Below are 19,377 nucleotides of genomic sequence, written 5' to 3'. Positions count from 1 at the left end.
AGTTAGATCATCATGGTGATCAACGGCCAAACAACGGAGGCACACATCGTGAGTATCCTGTGGTGGCAACATGGCCGCACATGCAACGCACAGGTGAAACTGTAACAAACAGAACCATTTTAATGGAAACTGATGTACAGTCTAAAATACACACATATATGCAACACAAGTAAAACATAATACGCACGGGCGATAAACCCTATGTGAAAAGCTAAGGCAGTTTTAACCCTTTAACATGTATCATGAACAAGAGGCGAAAATGCAAGCTTCCTGCGTAACATATACAGCATAAAAAAAATATGAAAAAACTTACCGAACTCACCTTACATTGCTGAAAGTGAAAACGTTAGGCAAGCCTACAATAGTAATGTACAAGAAAATACCCTACCACCCTAGCGATGTAACTCAAAAAAGTTACAACCGTAGGACAGAAGGAAGCCAAACCGACCGCCATCTTGCCTGCCACCTGGCTGGAAAATGGAGCCTGTCCGACTAAGTTACAACAATCATGAATGAAAAAATCAACCTACAATTCCATCTAGCGCCCGTGCGAGAAAAGAGGAACCATACATACATTAGTTGATTCTTTAGCACTAATTTTCATCAATGAACGACACGCACGTCTCTCTTGTAAGACGACAGCATGAAGAGTGAGGTGCGAGGTTGTCGGCTAGAGTTACCTGCTCTTGCCGGTAGGGGGTCCCGCGGGGGCCCTGTAGGGGTGGTCTCATAACGCAGAACGTGTTTTTTCGTTTTGTAAATATTTTTATTGAAATATAGTTACAACTGTCGTAGGTTTTTAAAATGGACATTTTAATGCTTATAAGTACCCCAAGGAGGACTTCTTCTGAAAAAGAATCAGACAATGTCCACAACGAGAGCTGAAAGAACATGAAGTAGTGCAATCAGGACATAATAAATGTGGGTCAGCCGCAGACAATCGGTACCTACAACGAATACAAGTTTTCACCAAATGTAAACACGATGAAAAAATATGTCAAACAACGTATAATTCAGATCAAATTTCAAACCAGATAGTAGAATACAATCCTAAAGCCGTATACAGCAATAATTTTGATGTAAAGGTCCAAAATAGAAAAGGATATGTGCCATATAGGGACCCAGGTGCTCTCACAACCTTCCTCGAGGGCGAAGAAGGAGAGAGTGACAAAACATGGCTGGTCATGTGACCAAAAGGGCGCCAAGGAGGCAAGGGAGGCCACTCGTGGGTGAGTGATGATTTTACGTCTGCTTTTTAGAAGGGAACTTCAAGGGATTTCAAGTGTTCCACTATCATTCACAAGAAGAAGGAGACAAGCATTTAGCATGAGTCAGGATAAGGAAAAATATAACCAGTAACAAAGGAAGATTGGACCTGACAAATCAATGAATGATGGTGCAATCAGTGATCCAAGCCAACAGGGTACAATGGCACACTATCATACAAGTCACATTGTAACACCTCAATCTTCACTTGAATGAGAATGAATGAATGAATGAATGAATGAATGAATGAATGAATGAATGAATGAATGAATGAATGAATGAATGAATGACAAGAGATAATACTAGCTAAGGTGAGCTAAAAATAATTTTCCTTACCCGTGTGATGTACTCAAACTCTATGATGTATTCAGGAAGAACGAGTTCATGATCGAAGATGTACCACTCACACTGCCGGGCACTGCACTCACATGAACTGTTCTCACCATCTTTCTCTGAAATATCATCAGTAGAAGAAATACAAACTGTTTCCAAGTATTTCTAAGTCTCAGTAACAACTGAAATATAACATCAAATATTTGACACATTTTTCATCATAATGTACTCACTTTCATTTGGAATAACTTTCCTTCTTGGTTTGAATATTGCATCTATCTTGTGATATACCGATTTTGATATTCTGAAAAAAACAATGGAAAAAGTAAAAAGACCAGGCTATTCACACAGATACTGTAACACAATACTAAGTGGTATGTGTGACTGTTTAGGTAAATAAATCAGCCTCAAAATAATACTGTAGCACTTAGAGATAAACCAAGAACTCATCACTGAGAACCTTGAAACTCCTTTACAACATAGACAGTGGATTTATTGTAAAGAGATAACTAGTTACTCAAACATCTGGAGATAACTGAATTTGTTCTGGAAGAATATCCAGTTACTCAAACTTAATGCAGGGCACTTACGATCTGTCATCCATGGCAGACATACTTTTCCCCAGGTAAACTTTGGCTACCACAAGTTGACCTGGAAAACATCAGTATGAAATCAAAAGTTGTGGCCCAGAAAACCAGAGGCAAAACAAATAGGAACGTCCTAATGACACAGAATGAGCAAAGTCACAGAATCTGATTCAACAAGCATTGTCACTAAGGTGACATAATCCCCCGGCACAAATTATCAAATCAACTTAAAAAGTAATGAAAGCTTAAGATGAAGTTAAATGTCAACAAAAACATGACCAGTTAACATCTCTTGACATCTTGCTCTTTAGTTGTTCAAACACACAAATATTTTCAAGACTGACTTTGACCGTGACATGAGTGTCATAGTGTATGAAATTTGCAAAAAAGGTACTAAAGAAATTGCTTATTGAAAAACATTCAAGGGAAGTCTTGAAAGTGTATGAAGAAAATCCAGTGAATTCAGGTTAACATGCTGAAATCTTCAAAGTGTCGCAGTGACCTTGAAAATTATGTGAAGGTCACTAAAATTGACTGGGCCCTGTGCCTTCATTAGATGAAGCTTGGTGTCAAATATGGAAAAAACTCCAGTGAATGTTTTTTGTGATATCTTGCTGACTATCTTAATATGCAATTTAACATGGTGCAAGTGTTTTCAAAGTATCTTTGTGACCTTGAAAATTAAGTGAAGGTCACCAAAATTGACTGGGCCTTGCACTTTCTCTAGATGAAGCTTGGTGTCAAATATGAAGAAGGTCCAGTGAATGGTTTTTTAAATATCTCGCTGACAAGCATAACATGCAGGTTAATATGCTGAAATCTTCAAAGTGTTGCCATGACCTTGAAAATTAAGTGAAGGTCACCAAAATCAACTGGGCCCTGCGCCTTCCCTAGATAAAGCTTGGTGTTGAATATGAGGGTTCTTGAGATATCTTGCTGACAAGGGTAAAACGTTAAAGTCCCCTTGTGACCTTGAAATGAAGGTCAAGGTCACCAAACCTGACAGGGACCTTTTCTTATCCCACTCTAGTCAATGGTTCTTAAGATATTCCAATTCGTACGGATGGACGGACGAACGGACAGACGGAGCTAAACGCGGGGCGGGGGATAATAATCTAATATGAACCAGTTTACCAACGTTGGGATATGTCCTGTCTTACCATATCTATAGGGGCAGGAGTCAGCAACATCCTTGTCTTTAGACTGTTTCATCAGATAGTTGATGCGCCTGCGGTCAGCCAGGCTTAAACTGTTACTTAAGGGGACAGCACCATCTCTACCAAGTTTCTAAAACAAAATATGGAATGACACAAACAATTTGAACAATGCCTCACTTTGCTCTTTCCTCTCACATATAACTAGCATGCCTTGATATAAGTGAATATACTTTCAAAGCAGCACCAAACTTACTCTCTCATGCATATATTCATATTCTCATATTGCACATGGGTAAGATTTACGATCAGACAAAAATGATCTACCTCTGTCCAAAACAGATGAAGCAATGGAATCATTAACTTAAAGCCAAACAAAATCTGCCAGTTAATGAGAATATGAATGTTTTGTAAAATTGAAACATATAACTATCTCTAACATAACTCAAGAAACAACCAGAAATAGAAGCTAACCTGGTACATGTCTGCATCAGGGAATCCGTCCTCCAGGACACGAGCCATTTCAGTAGATCCTCCTGCTATCTCAGGGTCCCACATCCAGAACAAATACTCCAGCAACTTTTTGTGTGTAGGGTTCCTGAAACAGTATGCACAATTCCAAAATATGCTACCATGGCCTGGAAAATTGGGGGGAATTTTTTTTATCTAAATATGGCATTGAGCAAGTGTTTATAATTTCAGAGACATTTCAACACAGGATTCAATAAACATTTAGCATTTAAACTCTGACCTGGACCTGTTATCAGTGTTATGACTTTATTAGAATGAATTTGGAACTTTATTAACTTCCAATCATGGAATGTTAGGTGACATGTGCTGCAGATCTTTGGCTGGATATCATCCTCTTGGGAGAAAAGATAATTCCCTACAGGCGACCCATATAACATGCTGACATAAAACTTCTGGCATTCATGTACTCAATGTGGGAGGAGAACTTATCAGGCGAAGCAATCCAAATTGATAAAATATAAAAATGAAAATTCTCTTCCATGTTTATAAAAGTGTGCACAACACTGAACTTACTTGCTGAGAGGGTAGAATTCATTATCCTTCTCGTCAGTCAAGTTTGCCAGTTTTTCATCAAATCTTGATCGCAGTATCCGATTGTGGACACGAATGATGCGATGCAGTTTGATACCCATAATGCCCTGCTCTCTGTAGTCAGCTGCACAAAACCTTGACAGCACCAGATCATGGCAGGAACTAAACCTGTAATTCAATTAGCAGAACTTTCTTATTTTCAATGTACGTACATATTTACTGAAATTCATGGTAGCTCTTTTCAGCTCCTGAAGAATTATTTAGATCTTCTTTTTTCCTTCAATGTTTGTTTTATTCACTATGTGAACCCAAAAGTTAACATATACATTAACAGCAAAGTAAGTCAAGAATGAATTTATTTGAGCAATCTTCATTGGAAGATACAATATTTGACAGAATATTGTTTGAACCATTCCTAAGTCCAGGTCAAGGGATAGTTCAATGACCTTGACCTGCATGCACAGGAGGTGCTGCAGACAGGTTTATCCTTTGGACCTTACTTATTATAAGATAAAAGAAATATGAGTGATAATAGTCCTATATAGTTTAAAATATACGTATATCAACTTACCAAATGTCAGCAGATGACCCTTCCTCAAACCGAACATTTCCCCCTGTTTCCAATTCTATCATGAATCGGCTGATCAATGTATCCGACATCCTTTGAAGGCGACTCTCAGCCTCTTCACAGTAACCCTCAATCCTGAATACATCAAGCTCAAGTTTAGCAAGAAAAGTAGAATGATAGGTACAAGTGTAGCTTATGGTCAATCTCAATCTCATCAATAGTTAGATTGTTCTACAGCTCCAATAAGCCATAATTAATAGAGGGTTATAAGTTGCAAGAACATTCGTTGCATGAGGTTCAGTCAGGTGTTTAGACTGATTACCTTGGTAGAGTAAGAACAAGGCTACTTACTCTTCGCACTTCCTCTCCAGCTTCCTGAGTCTTCTCTTCAGAGCATCATACTTCTCCATGATAGGCTTCCGATGTTTGCTGTGATCCACTACTTTCTTCGTTGAACACATAAGTATTTCATTTACTTTGCACCTTTGCAGACAATCTAAACGTTGTATGAGAAAATATGTCAGTCAGAAGACATAAATCAGTTCCCTGAGCAGCTTCTCACTGTTGATTCATTGAACTCATAATGTTGATACATGCCATCATGGGGCATTGCTAACTTAACAAAGCAACTATTTCCTTCATTCTTATTGGCACAAAAAATCAAACTATTTTATTACAAAAGAATGACATAGCTGAATTTCTCTGCACTGTCGTTGAGGACGGTAGTCAGTAGTCCATATATAACATGAAAGACAAGGAGTTACAACATTTTTACAAATCTGAGGTCATACAGTGATATTTTTGGGGTTGCTAGGTGTTACACAATAAACATAAACCTATTGACTGGACTTATTCATACTCCAGTCCCTGAACCATAGTATTTTCCCTTCTGTAATGCAAAAACCCTAAACGAAGCAAGTCCCCCAGGTTCTGAATCTCCCATCTCACTTGGGCGTCTGTTCAGTGTAAAAAAATAGTTGCTTTTTTTGTATCAGCATTTTATATACAATCACAGACTAAGTGTTAGTCTAACAGGACCACAAAGCAATCTGTCATCTAAGAAAATCAACAGTCTGGCCTGTATGTTGGTACCTTGGATTCCTTTGCATCCTTTTCACTCTCAGTGTCGCTGATGCACATGTTGAGGTCCTCCCCTGACTGCTGCAGTTCCTGCACCTCCCGCTCCAGCTGCACATACAACACAACATTAGAAACGCATCATTTGACATGGCCAGCAGCTTTACGAGAGAAGGAGTTGGGATTTACACTGCATTGAATCATATTTCACAGTTTAAGTAATACAGTATAAGTGAACATAGTTGTACCACAGCAAGGCCAAAGCTGTGATTCAAACCCATGAGCAACAAATTTGCTGAGGGATGCAACCATGTCACATCATCTACTGGTACATATTATCATGGGCTCATTAAAAAAACATCAACATAACAGGTGTATTCTTCCCCTTGAATTCAGAACATGAGCAGGGGATGTCTCAGCAAGTGGTGCTTCTCCTCAAGAAACAACTGGGGCTCCAATTGGGACAGCAGGACGAAGCAGAAAAAGGCAGCCCAGTGAATCACCTGGGTGACAGGCTATGAACAACTACTAAGCCTAGATATAAAAGAGATGTCAGGTAACACAGCAGAAGGAACACCTATGCAGAAGGAATACACATTGCAGAAGAGGTGCCACACCCGGAACATGACCAAGACCACCAATAGAGGCACATACACCTCTGTTTTAAGAAAAGGTTGACATGCCAGACATACAGTGGAAGCTGTCAAAACCGGCAGCTGTCCAATTCAGCAAGTTGTCAACACCGGCATAAAATCTCAGTCACTTCCGTGGCTAGTACATTTATCATCATTTAAAAGCTCTGCAATCCGGCAGCTGTCAATTCCAGATCTCGACATGAAATAAGCTAACCTATTATGTGTCTATACAGTCATCAGCGTTGTCTAATCACGGAGCGTGGCGAGGAGTCAACCGGATGTGTATTCTCACCAATAAATCCTGCGTTGATTACATGGTTGCCAATAAAGACAATTTAATATTAGTTCAGCATGGGTATACTTGTACATGTAACTAGTGAGTTGACATGTTTTATTGTGATACAGCCAGTGGTGGTCCGATTAATTGAAATAATCGAAGATTGGTCGTAGTGACTAAACGACCAAGCAATCGATCATAATTTCTCATAATCAAACACAAACAATTCTGGAACGCTTGTTTTCATTAACAATATTTTTCACATGGTTGGTTTTGTCTGTTACATTTCGTAAGCACTGCAATCTCGTTTCAAGTCATGATTGAATTTATCTTAAAGATTCCAAGAAATTTATGTTCCCAACATACTAATCATCCTTTAAAGATGTGAAATTTTGCTAAAAACCCTAAAAGAACTACGTTTTTTTCCTTATTTTTATGTGCATTAACAAATTTCATAAATGACGCTAACCAATTATTTTCGATGATTGATCGGTAGTAATGAACCAATCATCAAGTATGAGATTTCAACCAATTCCCAACACTAGATACAGCATTGTACATATGAGAGTGACAAAACTGGTTCACTTCTAGTCGGAGATAACCGTGTCGAGATTAAAAATTAGAAACTAAATGGACCCCGTCATAGCAGGATAGTAACAACGTAATAACTCACCAGTTAATCAACTAGTCATTACAGTGCTTACAGAAGCAGCATCACGGATAAAAAGGTAAATTATCTATGACTTTGTATATGACTGACCTCCTTCACAGCAAACACGATCTTTCTCATTCTCTGGTAAGGTCCCTCCAACAGATGGCGCTTGTGTGTCTCCAGCTTGGAGACGAGAGCTGTCAGATTACGTCGTATGACTTTCAGCCTCATGTTGTAGTACATCTTCTTCTTAGTCACCGTAGTCTGTAACATGGGCCACAGATACATCAATAACTTCCGAGTCATTCTTTGCAACTTCATAACTCAAAAAAACATTTCAGCCACACCTACACACAAACCAACATATATATGCTATTATAAATATAAAGGATTAAGTGTAAGAAATCATTATGACACAAAAGCAGCTGAGTCAACAAAATGTCTGGGTTTTTTCTAATTTGCATTATTTCAACATTTTTCATCCGAAAAGCTCTTCGGTAAAGGTATATCAAATTGTGCTTAGCTGAAAAAATGTCACCACATAATTCATTAAGATAGTACAGGTGGAACATTTCTGTGAGAAAATGATGATTTGCACTAACAATGACACTGTCAGCATCTGTAAATGATTGACAGCCCCCTTTACCCTTAATTTCTGTTGTTTTTGTCTGATCCAGTTGGTTTACAAAAACACTTGAAATTCTTTGGGTTCTTTTGTTACACCATATGGTTGGTATTTGAAAAAACACATTGTTTCATGTTAATGTGCACACTTTGTTGGTTGTGGAGGGTTTATCTTTTGATAAGAAAGGCATTACCGGTAAAACAATTTATGACAAATTTTATTCCTAAATTGGATTTTCAGACTTCACAATAATACAAACTTTTAACCGATTTGTTCCCTTCTTTTTTGATCTTCATGACAAGTGGATGTGTAAACCTATCATAGAGATCTGTGGGTCTGTATTATGAAAAGAAAAATGCCTAAATCCAATCAAATAAAATTTCAACATGATGACAGTTTAGTGTCCAAATATTCTCCTATTCATAAAACTCGAACAAACTTGTAGAGGTTGCTGATTCTTTGATGAGAGTCCTCCTTGGGGTACATATAAGCATTAAAATGTCCATTTTTAATCCCTACGACAGTTGTAACTATATTTTGAATAAAATATTTGTATAACATTAAACAACAGAATGGACCCGTCCGCCAAGAACAGGTAACTCTAGGCACTAACCTCGTACCTCACTTTCCATGCTGAAGAAATACAGACAGAATGTGGGGAGGTGGGTGGCCATACCTCAAGGAGGACTCTCATCAAAGAATCAGCAACCTCTACAGGTTTGTTCAATTCTTTTCCATGAGAGATCTCCTTGGGGTACATATTAGCATAAGACAGACTCCTAAAGACAAAGAGTCCTGGGAGTGGCATTCTGTCTGATAAACTAAGCCCCCAACAAGTGGAATGTCCCAACTATAAAAAGAAGAAGTAACAGCTCACTTACCTGGCCACGTGACCTCTTCAGCCAATCAGGCGAGGACATGGTCCTGGGTCAGGGTTTATCTATTCTGCTCATATGCAAATGAAGCAGTGAACTATGCATGTAGTAAACAATAGCGCCCCACCCCCATTCCGAGTTTTATAACTACCAAGGGAGAGAGTGACATAAAATCCCATGAAACCACAGCCAAGCATAGATTTCTAAGGAAAAAAATGTGCAATATTGACATACGGGGACAACAAACCATCACCATAAAAACCTAACACCAAGTGTTAAGTCTTAGATGTGGCTACTGCTCTAACCGAATGAGCTTTTAACCCAGTAGGTGGTGTTAACCCTTTCTGTGTATAGCTCGTACAAATGGCAGAGACAAGCCACCTAGATTTGGTCTGCTTGTTCGCCGGAAGGCCAGCCTTACCTCCGCCATAACAGCAAAACAATTGGTTATCACACCGAATAGCCAATGTCCGCTTGATATAAGCCTTGAGGGTCTTACGCACATCTAAGACGTGAGCACGCCGAAGAGAGGTACCCGGTCGGGAACGCTGATTGAAAGCTGGAAGCTCAATAGGCGCTGTGACATGAAAGGCGCTGTCTCTCTTAGGACGGTAAGTATCCGGCAACTTAATGCTAACTGTCTTTATGGAAAACAGTTAGCTGGGGGTCGGCTGACATTGCATGAATGCCGCCTAATCGCCTGCCAGAGGTTACCGCCACAAGAAAAGCTGCCTTCCACGTCAACAGCTGGAGCTAAAGAGCCGACATATCGTACAAGATGAATGACAATTCCCACGGGCTGGCATCACCCGTATGTTGTACTGGTCACACCATAGCAGAACTGCCATGCCTCCTGTAGCAAGGGCGCTGATACCGTGCCGCCTTGCTTCAGGATATAGGTCATGGCCGTCTGGTTGTCCATCTCTAAACGAACCACTTGGCCATGAACCTGATCCACAAAGCTCTCGGAACACCCGTCGGACTGCTCTCAATTCTAGCACATTGATATGCAGACTGATCTCGTGCTCCGCCCAAAGGCCCAAGACTGACCTGTCGCCCAGAACACCCCCCAACCTGAGAGGGAGGCATCTGTCTGAATTGAGAGCGTGGGCGTCGGGGACTCCAGAGGAACGCCCCTGGATAAGTTCCCGGTGTCTGACCACCACCACAAGTGAGGGGTTAACCAGTCGGGCACCTAGCAACTGGAGCCACGTCGAGCTGAAGCAGTGGGAGTCTCAAGAAACTGTAAAAAGTTCTCTGAACTTTGGCAATGCGGTACTGAGACAGGGAAACAATCCCCGTCTCTGTATTGAATCTCGCCCCCAAGAAAACCAGATCCTGTGTCAGAACGAGTTCTGATTTCTTGAGATTGATGATCCATCCAAGTCATATGAGAATATCCATCACGTGATATGTGGTATTCCTGCTCAACTGCTGGCCTAACGCCCGGAGCAGCCAGACGTCGAGGTATGGGTGACAAAACCTACCCTCTGACCTGGCTAACTGAGCTGGGATTAACATGAGTTTGGTGAACACCCTTGGTGCCGTGGAGATGCCGAAGGGGAGCACACGAAACTGGTAGCACTTCCCGTCGAAGGAGAACTGAAGGTACTTCTTGAAGTTGGGGTGCATTGGTACATGTAGGTAAGCGTCTTTGAGATCGATTGACGTGAGCCAATCCCCTGTCTCGACAGAGGAGATCACTGAGCGCAGTGTCTCCATCCTGAAAGACGGCACTTCTGTCATATTGTTCAGCCCTTTAGATTGAGTATGAGTCTGAACCCTCCATCCTTCTTGGTCACTATGAAATACGTGGAGTAAATCCCTCATTTTCGTGACCTTCCGGAATTACCTCGATGGGACCTCAGCACGGAGAATGTCCGCCTTTTCCCGAGAGGTGGGCACAGGAGTGTGATGCACCCCGGTGAAGGGCGGCGGACCTCGCTTCCACTGTGGCATATCGCCATCCCTGAGTGTGGACAGGACCCAGGGATTTGAAGTGGCTTTCACCCATTCCGAGAGGAAGAGTGTGAGCCGGCCGCCTACAGGGACGTGTGGCATGAGGCAGTGCACTCCCACAGTCGGCAAGTCTCTGCTTGCGTGTGTGGGAGGCAACAAGGGCGTCCAAGGGAGATTTAACGGGAACCCTGGGCTGGCTTCCCCTTTCCCTGAAAAGGTTGCTGCGCAGCTACAGCCTTTCCCTTGCCTTGTGCCCTCCTGCTCTTCTTAACCTGCAGTGGAGCAGTCCACTTTGCAGGCTCCTTCAGGTGACTAAAAGGTGACAACTCCTTTGAGACCCTAGCTTTCTTCGCCCCCGGCTCAACCGGTGGCGCGGAGCTAGTGGAAGATTTGTTCTTATGTGATCTCTTGGAAGGGGAGTCCTGATCTCAGATATCACAAAAAAAATTTTAATGCTTATATGTACCCCAAGGAGGATCTCTTATAAAAAGAATATGAAGGCAATAAAGTAAGATAAAAATCACTCTTACTTCTGCCAGATCACTAAGCTGCTTAGCGGTGATGTCGTATGTGTCGAGATGCAGCAGGTTTGGTAGATGATACAACACATGAATGGAGTAGTTACAGAGCTGGCTCACAGGACAGGCAGCATAGAGGGGATCCTTCAGACTCACACTGGTCAGATGAGGGAACCGTGCAAGGTTGGTCAAGTCCTATAGTGACCAAAAAACATCATTAAGAGTATTATTATACATGGGACCGTTCATAATTTATGGCTAGGGGGGGTGATGATGCAAGTACAATGTGAATGACCCCCCTAAAATTTATGTACAAAGTATGTGACCCCCCACACCCACCCCTGTATGTCATGTACAAAATAAATAACACCCCCCCACACACACACCCATAATGTTTAAGCATAATTTCTTTATATTTTACTGTACAAAATTGATGCCAACCCATTCCCCACCCTGTACCTCCCTAGAACAAAATGGGTGACCCCCCTTTAAAATCATCATCACCACACACACCATACCCACGCACACATACCCAACCCAACCCCACACCCACACACCCCAAAGCCATAAATTATGAACAGTCCCTAAGTAAAAGAGACAATACAAATAGCAATTTTCTTTAGGCACTTTGGAACAAGAGTCATCAGAAGATGACATATTCCCCCGGCACCCACATATTTGAAAGAACAAATCATCTGACTAAGTCAAAATCGGTTCCATGGAAAGCATGAAAAATATAGATGACCAAAATCTGTAAATAGCAAAAGGCACCACTTCAAGATCTGTCTAATATATCTGCCAAGTTTTGTTGAAAGATATTGAACGGTTTTCTAGTTGTGCTCCGGAAATGAAGCCCACCCCTCCCTTTTGAGACTCAGTCCAAATCGTTTCCATGGAAACCGGGGAAAATAAAAATGACAAAAATCTGTAAATAGCAAAAGACACCACTTTGGGATCTGCCTCACATATCTGCCAAGTTTTGCTGAAAGATATTAAGAATTTGTCATTGTGCTCCGGAAACGAAAACCACACCTCCATTTTGAGACTAAGTCCAAAACATTTTCCTTGGAAACCGAGAAAAATAAAAATGACAAAAATCTGTAAATAGCAAAAGGCTCCACCTTAGGTTCTGTTTGATATATTTGCCAATTTGTGTTGGAAAATATTGAATGTTTTTAGTTATGCTCCGGAAACAAAATCATTACGGACGGACAGACGGATGAGGCGTCGACTATGTCCCCCCGCATTACATGCCGGGGGGATAAAAATAAATAGTGAGGAAGGACATTTTGTATTGGGATGAACATTTACTAATTCATTATGACCTAAATTACAAACACATTAGTTTTTTCAGACAGTTAAAATCAACATCATATCATTTCATGGACACAATTGTTGCCTTTAATGGAATAATGTCAATCGAAAGACAGTGGTATTTGAATACACAATGCGTTTTACACTTTTCAGGAGAGGGGGGGGTGGGGAAGAAGAGAGGTTGCAGACTTTGTGTGCTGGTGATGGAGAGGCTTACATTAAGAGTATGGTATTCCATCCTGGATGGAACATAAGATAAAGATGTGCTAGAACTTGTACTTTACTTACAAAGTGTAATCCCAAATTATATACCATATGTTACTCTATCCTAACAAACCAGATTGTAAAAACAAAATGCTTAAAACTCATAATTCACAATTGTTTGGTCATGCTGTACTACATCAGAATTTCGACAAAAACAAAAAGTTTACCTTTAGAGATGATATCTTGTTGCCAGATAAGTTGAGATCTTCCAATCTGATGTTGGCATCAAGTGTTCTGCCTGCAATTAACAATGACCAGAATTCATTTCTGTACCTGTTGAGACATGAGACAGTAGTGAAGCTGAAATGAAAGTGGACAAATATATATATAGTCAACACTATGAAACAGCAGAAATAACAGCTCTTATGATGGGTATTTTTCTGTTGCAGGTCTGAAAACCCACAATCAATTATACAACAGTCAAGTGGAAAATATTACCTATTTTTTCTATCTTGTTTTCAGCCAAATTCAGCTCCCGCAGTTTCATGAGTGTAGAGATATTCTGAAACCCAATAAATCATTAAAAGGTTAACAAGGCAAAATTGTACCAAGCTGACATGGTACAAAGCGATCTTAGAGCTAAGATGATCGTAACTCCCATACCATAACATAGTGAGTGAGTGAGTATGGTTTTACACTGCTTTTAGCAATATTCCAGCAATATCACGGTGGAAATGGGCTTCACACTTTGTACACATGTGGGGAATCAAACCCAGGTCTTTTGTGTAACGAGCAGACGCTTTAACCCCACTAGGCTACCAAACCGTAGATTTACTAGTACCACTGTCGTAATGGTATGGTTACTTTGTACAAGAACAACAATCAGATACCATATGGAATTCCATGAGCATGATGAGACATAGAAAGGGCATTATTGGTAGGATGCCTAGTTATTATAAGAGAAAATTATGTCATACATAAAATGATACCCCAAAAATATTTCTGACATTACTTCTATTTAATTTCATTTCTGTCTGGATTCACATCAACTAGACATCCTCTGAACCTACAGACTAGAATCAAAGTGAGCTGGTTACCTCTATGTTTGTAATGTTGTTGTCATTGAGCCACAGTACTTCCAACTGTGACAGCAGAGAGACATTTTCTATCAGGGAGATCTGGTTCCCGTACAAGTACAATTTCTTCACTTGCTTGCATACTTCCACATTTTCAATTTTCTGAAAATATGAAATGACTCATGTACAGAACCGTAAACTAAATTCGTGGATAACCTTGATTCGTAGATCGCGGAAATTATCATGCTAGCTCGTAAATTAAGTCTCGACTGACATCAAGAAGCGGTACTTTTGATGTACATACAATACCACGCCTTGCTGACAAAAGTTCCAAATCTCTTCATTACACGCCTAAGTACACTCTGTCATGAGATAGATAGCACTAATACTTTACCAAATTTTACTTTTTTACAAAATGTCAAGTACACTAGATATAATTGTCCAGCACTGAGATAAATAGCCCCATATCTTGAATACCCAATCGATGGTCAAAACAAAATGAAATGCATTTAATATAGTTGCATACTAATCAAGGTTAACGCAAGTGTATATATTTCGTAATGTATCATATCTTTATGGGTATGGGTATGAAACTTGTGCGTCTACCAGTGTCGAATCGCATTGACCTGTGTCGTAACGACTTGACCTGAGATTCTAATGATTTGATTGGATAACCGATGACCTCAATTGAGTCAAACTGAGACATTATATCCGTCTTACATAAACACAACGTTTCCACCAGTGATGTTAGCCGAAAAGCAACTGAAGCGGGGTGCTACGGAGAATTTACTGTAGGAGGCTGCGGCTGATGACATGACATGCATCGTGGCGTCGGTTACCAATTGGCGCTCATTACAGCTATTTTGTCAATTTAATGCATGTAAGACGTGGGTAATAAATAAAATACCACATGAGGTTTCATTACATACGAATTATACGAAACTTGTGACCTTCCTATGTTATCTGACCTCGCTTTCGCTGATACCATAGGAAGGACACTCAGTTCGTATAATTTGTATGTAATGAGACCTCATGTAGTATTATCTATCTATGCACCATCAGCATTATAACTCAATTAATGCACTCTGAGGGAGTGTTTCCTTTTCTGTTTTGTTTGTATTTTGGGATGAGGGTAGTAGGTTGTGTGATAGCAGGGTAGAGGAGTGGGACTTGTCTAGGGAATGTATCATACATTGTGGGAGACTCCCAAACACTCCATGTAACACCTTTTCATGACTGCCATCCCCACCAAATATGTGACTTTTTTTCCTAACTACCCCTCCCAATAATATATTACCAGACTCTAAATAATGTTCATACATATAACTTTCATATCATAACTGTGTTGTTATTTTTGTACTCTCCCTCAATCATATATTTGTGATACAACACCAAATCTCATGTTGTTTAATGCCCCCTTAATCTCTCTTCCCACACCCCAACCATCATAAACAAATGCATGAAAAGTCACTTATACAGTATTTATAACTTGTAAACATTGTAATTATATAATTATGCATGTAAAATTACACAGAACTACATAACCATAGCCATTAGCTGTAAATAAATCATTCTAAATCAAGTATCTTTTAGTTACAAAAATATATCAATGACCACAGTTGTCAAGTAATCCACAAACATAATTGGTTATTAAGCATGGCATTAAACAAAACTCTAACCTTGATCTGACATTCACACAGCCACAGTTCCTGCAGTTTGGTGAGAGCTGACAATCCATCTATCTTGGTGATAGTTTGACCCATAATTGTCAGCGTGTGCAGGTTTGGGAAGTTTTGTAACCCAACAATTTTAGGGAAGCCGGAGAAAAACATTTCAATAATGTAAGCATTTTCTCCTTCACCACTTGATAACTTGCTGTAGTTGAGGCCATTACAAGCACACTGTAAAGAGAACAGTTGACATTTTATTATAAGTTCATCAGTTGAATAACAAGACCCTGGGTAATCTTCAAATTTTAATTTTCATATCCAAACTGTACTATTTTTTCATGTACCATATAAACTTAATTTTGATTGTACCACCCATATCCCCTACACAGAGAGAGAGAGAGGTAATATGATTTTAATTTAAGGGAGGATACGGACAGGTCTTTCCACATTTTGTGTACCCCAAATCAGGTGATTATTTCGTAATGTCCCCTGAATGTTCTCTTTGTTGAGATGTTGAATTACCACTGAATATGAAAAAGATAACGTCATATAGATTGTGTTTGGGGTTTTCCCCCTAAATTTGCTCTCAATTGGCTTTAAATTTAAATAGTTCAGATCATGTAGATAAATCCCTTCACTCATGCAGCCACCAGACATCTCTTAATCTTCTACCTAGAATGTTTGTCGAAGCATGTAACAGTACCAGGTACTACATTTATGAAAAACAATTGAAAGATAACAATTTGGATTAACTCTTGAATGAATCATATTATTATGACTGAACTGATAAACTGAACACTGTAGATCACACCCTGAAAAGGAAAAATACGATTGCTATAGAAAATCATGAGTGCCCCTGTGGATCCCCATGAAAAGTTTAAAAAGTCTATAATAAAGAATATAACTGACAGTCAATAAGCTTATCAGAATCAAAAAGAGTCTTACTATCTCTCTCAGTATCTCCTCCTCAGCACTGTTGGATGTGATCGGTTTTGGTGCTACATACTCTGTCTTTGACACTGACTGAACAGGTCCTTGACTGGACCCAGATCCTGATGTGGTTGTTGAGGGAGTGTCCAGTGAGCTTATTGTTGATCGCGTGGTGCTTGAGGCAGACATCTTGACAGATGCTGGGTCGGAATGCTATAGCCAAGTTGTCACTCACATCTCTGCTTCATGTATGTTTGACCACAAAACATCAGACTGATGAAAATAGTTCTAGTTCTGAAACATGTATACATGCAGATTTTGATTGAGATATGTTGTAAGATGTTGAAAGTTGATATAGTACTTAACTGAAAATATTAACCTGACTCAAGGTGCAGTTGGGACAGTAGTCCATTTAAGCTAATTAGTTCTTAGTCATGTTCTTAGTGATATGTTAGTTGACAAACTATGCAGGATATGATGACTGGTGTCAAACTGTTTCAATCTGGTGTGTCTGCATTTAGAAATGTTTATATTTATCCTTGTACATTATGGGTTTGAGATACATCAGAAATACACAGTTTTTCTAGGCCGCTCGGGCGGTGGGGTAGCCTAGTGGCTAAACTCAAAGCGTTCACTTGTCACGCCAAAGACCTGGGTTCAATTCCCCACATGGGTACAATGTGTGAAGCCCATTTTTGGTGTCCCCCGCCATGATATTGCTGGAATATTGCTAAAAGTGGGGTAAAACCTAACTCCCTGACTCTAGGCCAACTCTTACCTAAACAATAACTTCATCTTAAAAACAAGTCAGTAGCAGCAACAAATCAGAGTATTTAGCAAAAAACATGGAATTCCAAAAGCGTATAATGTTTGAAAACATAACTGAATGATACAGTAATCGAAAAAATGGTAAACAAATACGCAAATGCAAATCTGCTGTGCCTTTTATTACTTATGTGGCAATCATTGCGGGAACATAGTTCTGTTGAAGTGTAAAAGCTGCTTTGAGCATATTTCTATTTTAGATAAAGGTTCAAAATAAATGTACAGAGCAGAATATTCAATACATCTATAGAATGAAACCGTTCTTACTACTGTCAAAGTGTCAATCACAGAAATTTGTTTTGTTTTTCAAATCAAACGAATTGTTTGCGTTGTCACATTGACTGAAGCGTTATGAAAATGTCACGCTGCACAGACCAATTTAGCCCAATGTGATACTAGCCTATAACAGAATGCCCTATTTATAGAATATGTACACTTCGGTACAATGTCTGTGAAATTTCCATATTTTAAATACGGTTTACACAAATATTCAAAAAATTGAATTAACAAAATACTTGCTAAAAAAATAGCATGCCTATCCATGACAGAGCTCATGTTTCCTTGTACATAACAAGATCGGAAAATGCGTCTGTTATCCTCCCTTTGAAAGCATTTGCTCCTTTCTTCAGAGTCATTTTTAGTCCATTTCAATGTGTTCAATTGTGACTATCGCAAAGGCTTATGACAAAAAGTAGATACGACGTAGCACAAACACAGACCAGACGATAACAATATGATGTACGTCCAAAAAACTCACTGTTCACTTCCGAGGGCCGCCATATTGAAGCCGTGTTTACAATTGTGATTGGGCTATTAAGGTCACGTGTCACAGGTCATCGCTAGGGCAACCAGGTCATTAATGGGGAGGGAATTTCAAAAATGGACTGAAAAGAGACGAAGTGTGCCGTCACATCGGTATTGTTCCCGCCGTATATAGGCTATACTACCATAACATCAAGACCTTCACTAAATACAAATGCCATATTTTACACACAATGCTTTACACAGTACGCCAAGATGTTGGTGGTCGACCGTTTATGAACCTCGACAAGTTTATGAAATTTTATTTCACGTTTCTCGCCCAACTGGTTTGTCTTTGATGCTGGTTTCATTTAATCCATATCATTGTTTTCGTAAAAAAAAACATATAGGCCAATTCCACAGTCAAGGTGGCAGGACTAAGGTGCTGGAAACAAACACTGTTAGGCATAAGGCATATATCATATCATATTCCGTAAAAAAAACCTCAAAACCTGTTTTTAATGTAACAGAGATTTTACAAATTGAGCATGGAATAACTGTAATGTATTAACCTTTCACAAGGAAGACGTGATTTTTAATGACATTTGTTAGGGTTATCGATACCATAGAAATTTGAAATAGAGCATTCAATTTCACTAAGAACCAATATAGCTAAATTTAACTTTTAACAGGTCAGCTGAGATATTGTTCTTTTGAGTCTTACAAAATAAGATTCAGATCAAAGTGTCCAGGATCAAATGTGAAATAACAATATATAGCAAACTCAGATTGCCATACATATATATAAATCATACTTTAAATAGCTAGGGAAATACCGACGACCGAGCGTTTTGTTGACGTGCCGTGTGCACACCCGATGACGAAAAGGGGAAGCAAATCAGATCTTGCGTTTGGGGACAGACAAAATTATTTGTTTCTATGTTGTTTAACGCCGCACTCAGCGATATTCAAATATGGTGGTGGTCTGTAAATGATCGAGTCTGGACCACTCTATCCAGTGGTCAACCA

General features: G+C 39.6%; 1 protein-coding gene across 1 annotated transcript in view; it reads right to left on the bottom strand.

The window, feature by feature from the left end:
- Nucleotides 1-18,399, bottom strand: part of LOC124267120 (leucine-rich repeat-containing protein 9-like) — a 42,665-nt gene extending 24,266 nt beyond the window's left edge. The window contains exons 1-17 of the mRNA XM_046701998.1: nucleotides 18,365-18,399; nucleotides 16,798-17,076; nucleotides 15,862-16,083; nucleotides 14,204-14,344; nucleotides 13,605-13,668; nucleotides 13,334-13,404; nucleotides 11,601-11,783; nucleotides 7,720-7,875; nucleotides 6,063-6,158; nucleotides 5,322-5,416; nucleotides 4,974-5,105; nucleotides 4,385-4,570; nucleotides 3,815-3,938; nucleotides 3,347-3,473; nucleotides 2,190-2,250; nucleotides 1,833-1,903; nucleotides 1,603-1,718 (exon numbers count right to left, since the gene is read on the bottom strand). Coding sequence (XP_046557954.1) covers nucleotides 1,603-1,718; nucleotides 1,833-1,903; nucleotides 2,190-2,250; nucleotides 3,347-3,473; nucleotides 3,815-3,938; nucleotides 4,385-4,570; nucleotides 4,974-5,105; nucleotides 5,322-5,416; nucleotides 6,063-6,158; nucleotides 7,720-7,875; nucleotides 11,601-11,783; nucleotides 13,334-13,404; nucleotides 13,605-13,668; nucleotides 14,204-14,344; nucleotides 15,862-16,083; nucleotides 16,798-16,971 — 2,019 coding nt within the window. The 5' untranslated portion in view covers nucleotides 16,972-17,076; nucleotides 18,365-18,399. The remainder of the gene's footprint in view (nucleotides 1-1,602; nucleotides 1,719-1,832; nucleotides 1,904-2,189; nucleotides 2,251-3,346; nucleotides 3,474-3,814; nucleotides 3,939-4,384; nucleotides 4,571-4,973; nucleotides 5,106-5,321; nucleotides 5,417-6,062; nucleotides 6,159-7,719; nucleotides 7,876-11,600; nucleotides 11,784-13,333; nucleotides 13,405-13,604; nucleotides 13,669-14,203; nucleotides 14,345-15,861; nucleotides 16,084-16,797; nucleotides 17,077-18,364) is intronic.
- Between the last annotated feature and the right edge of the window lie 978 nt (nucleotides 18,400-19,377).

Source organism: Haliotis rubra, unplaced genomic scaffold (genome assembly GCF_003918875.1).
Source record: "Haliotis rubra isolate DU_JTF1 unplaced genomic scaffold, ASM391887v1 Scf13, whole genome shotgun sequence".
NCBI lineage: Eukaryota > Metazoa > Mollusca > Gastropoda > Lepetellida > Haliotidae > Haliotis > Haliotis rubra.
Note: the sequence above shows the minus strand (reverse complement) of the source record. Positions and strands in the feature narration are given on the sequence as shown.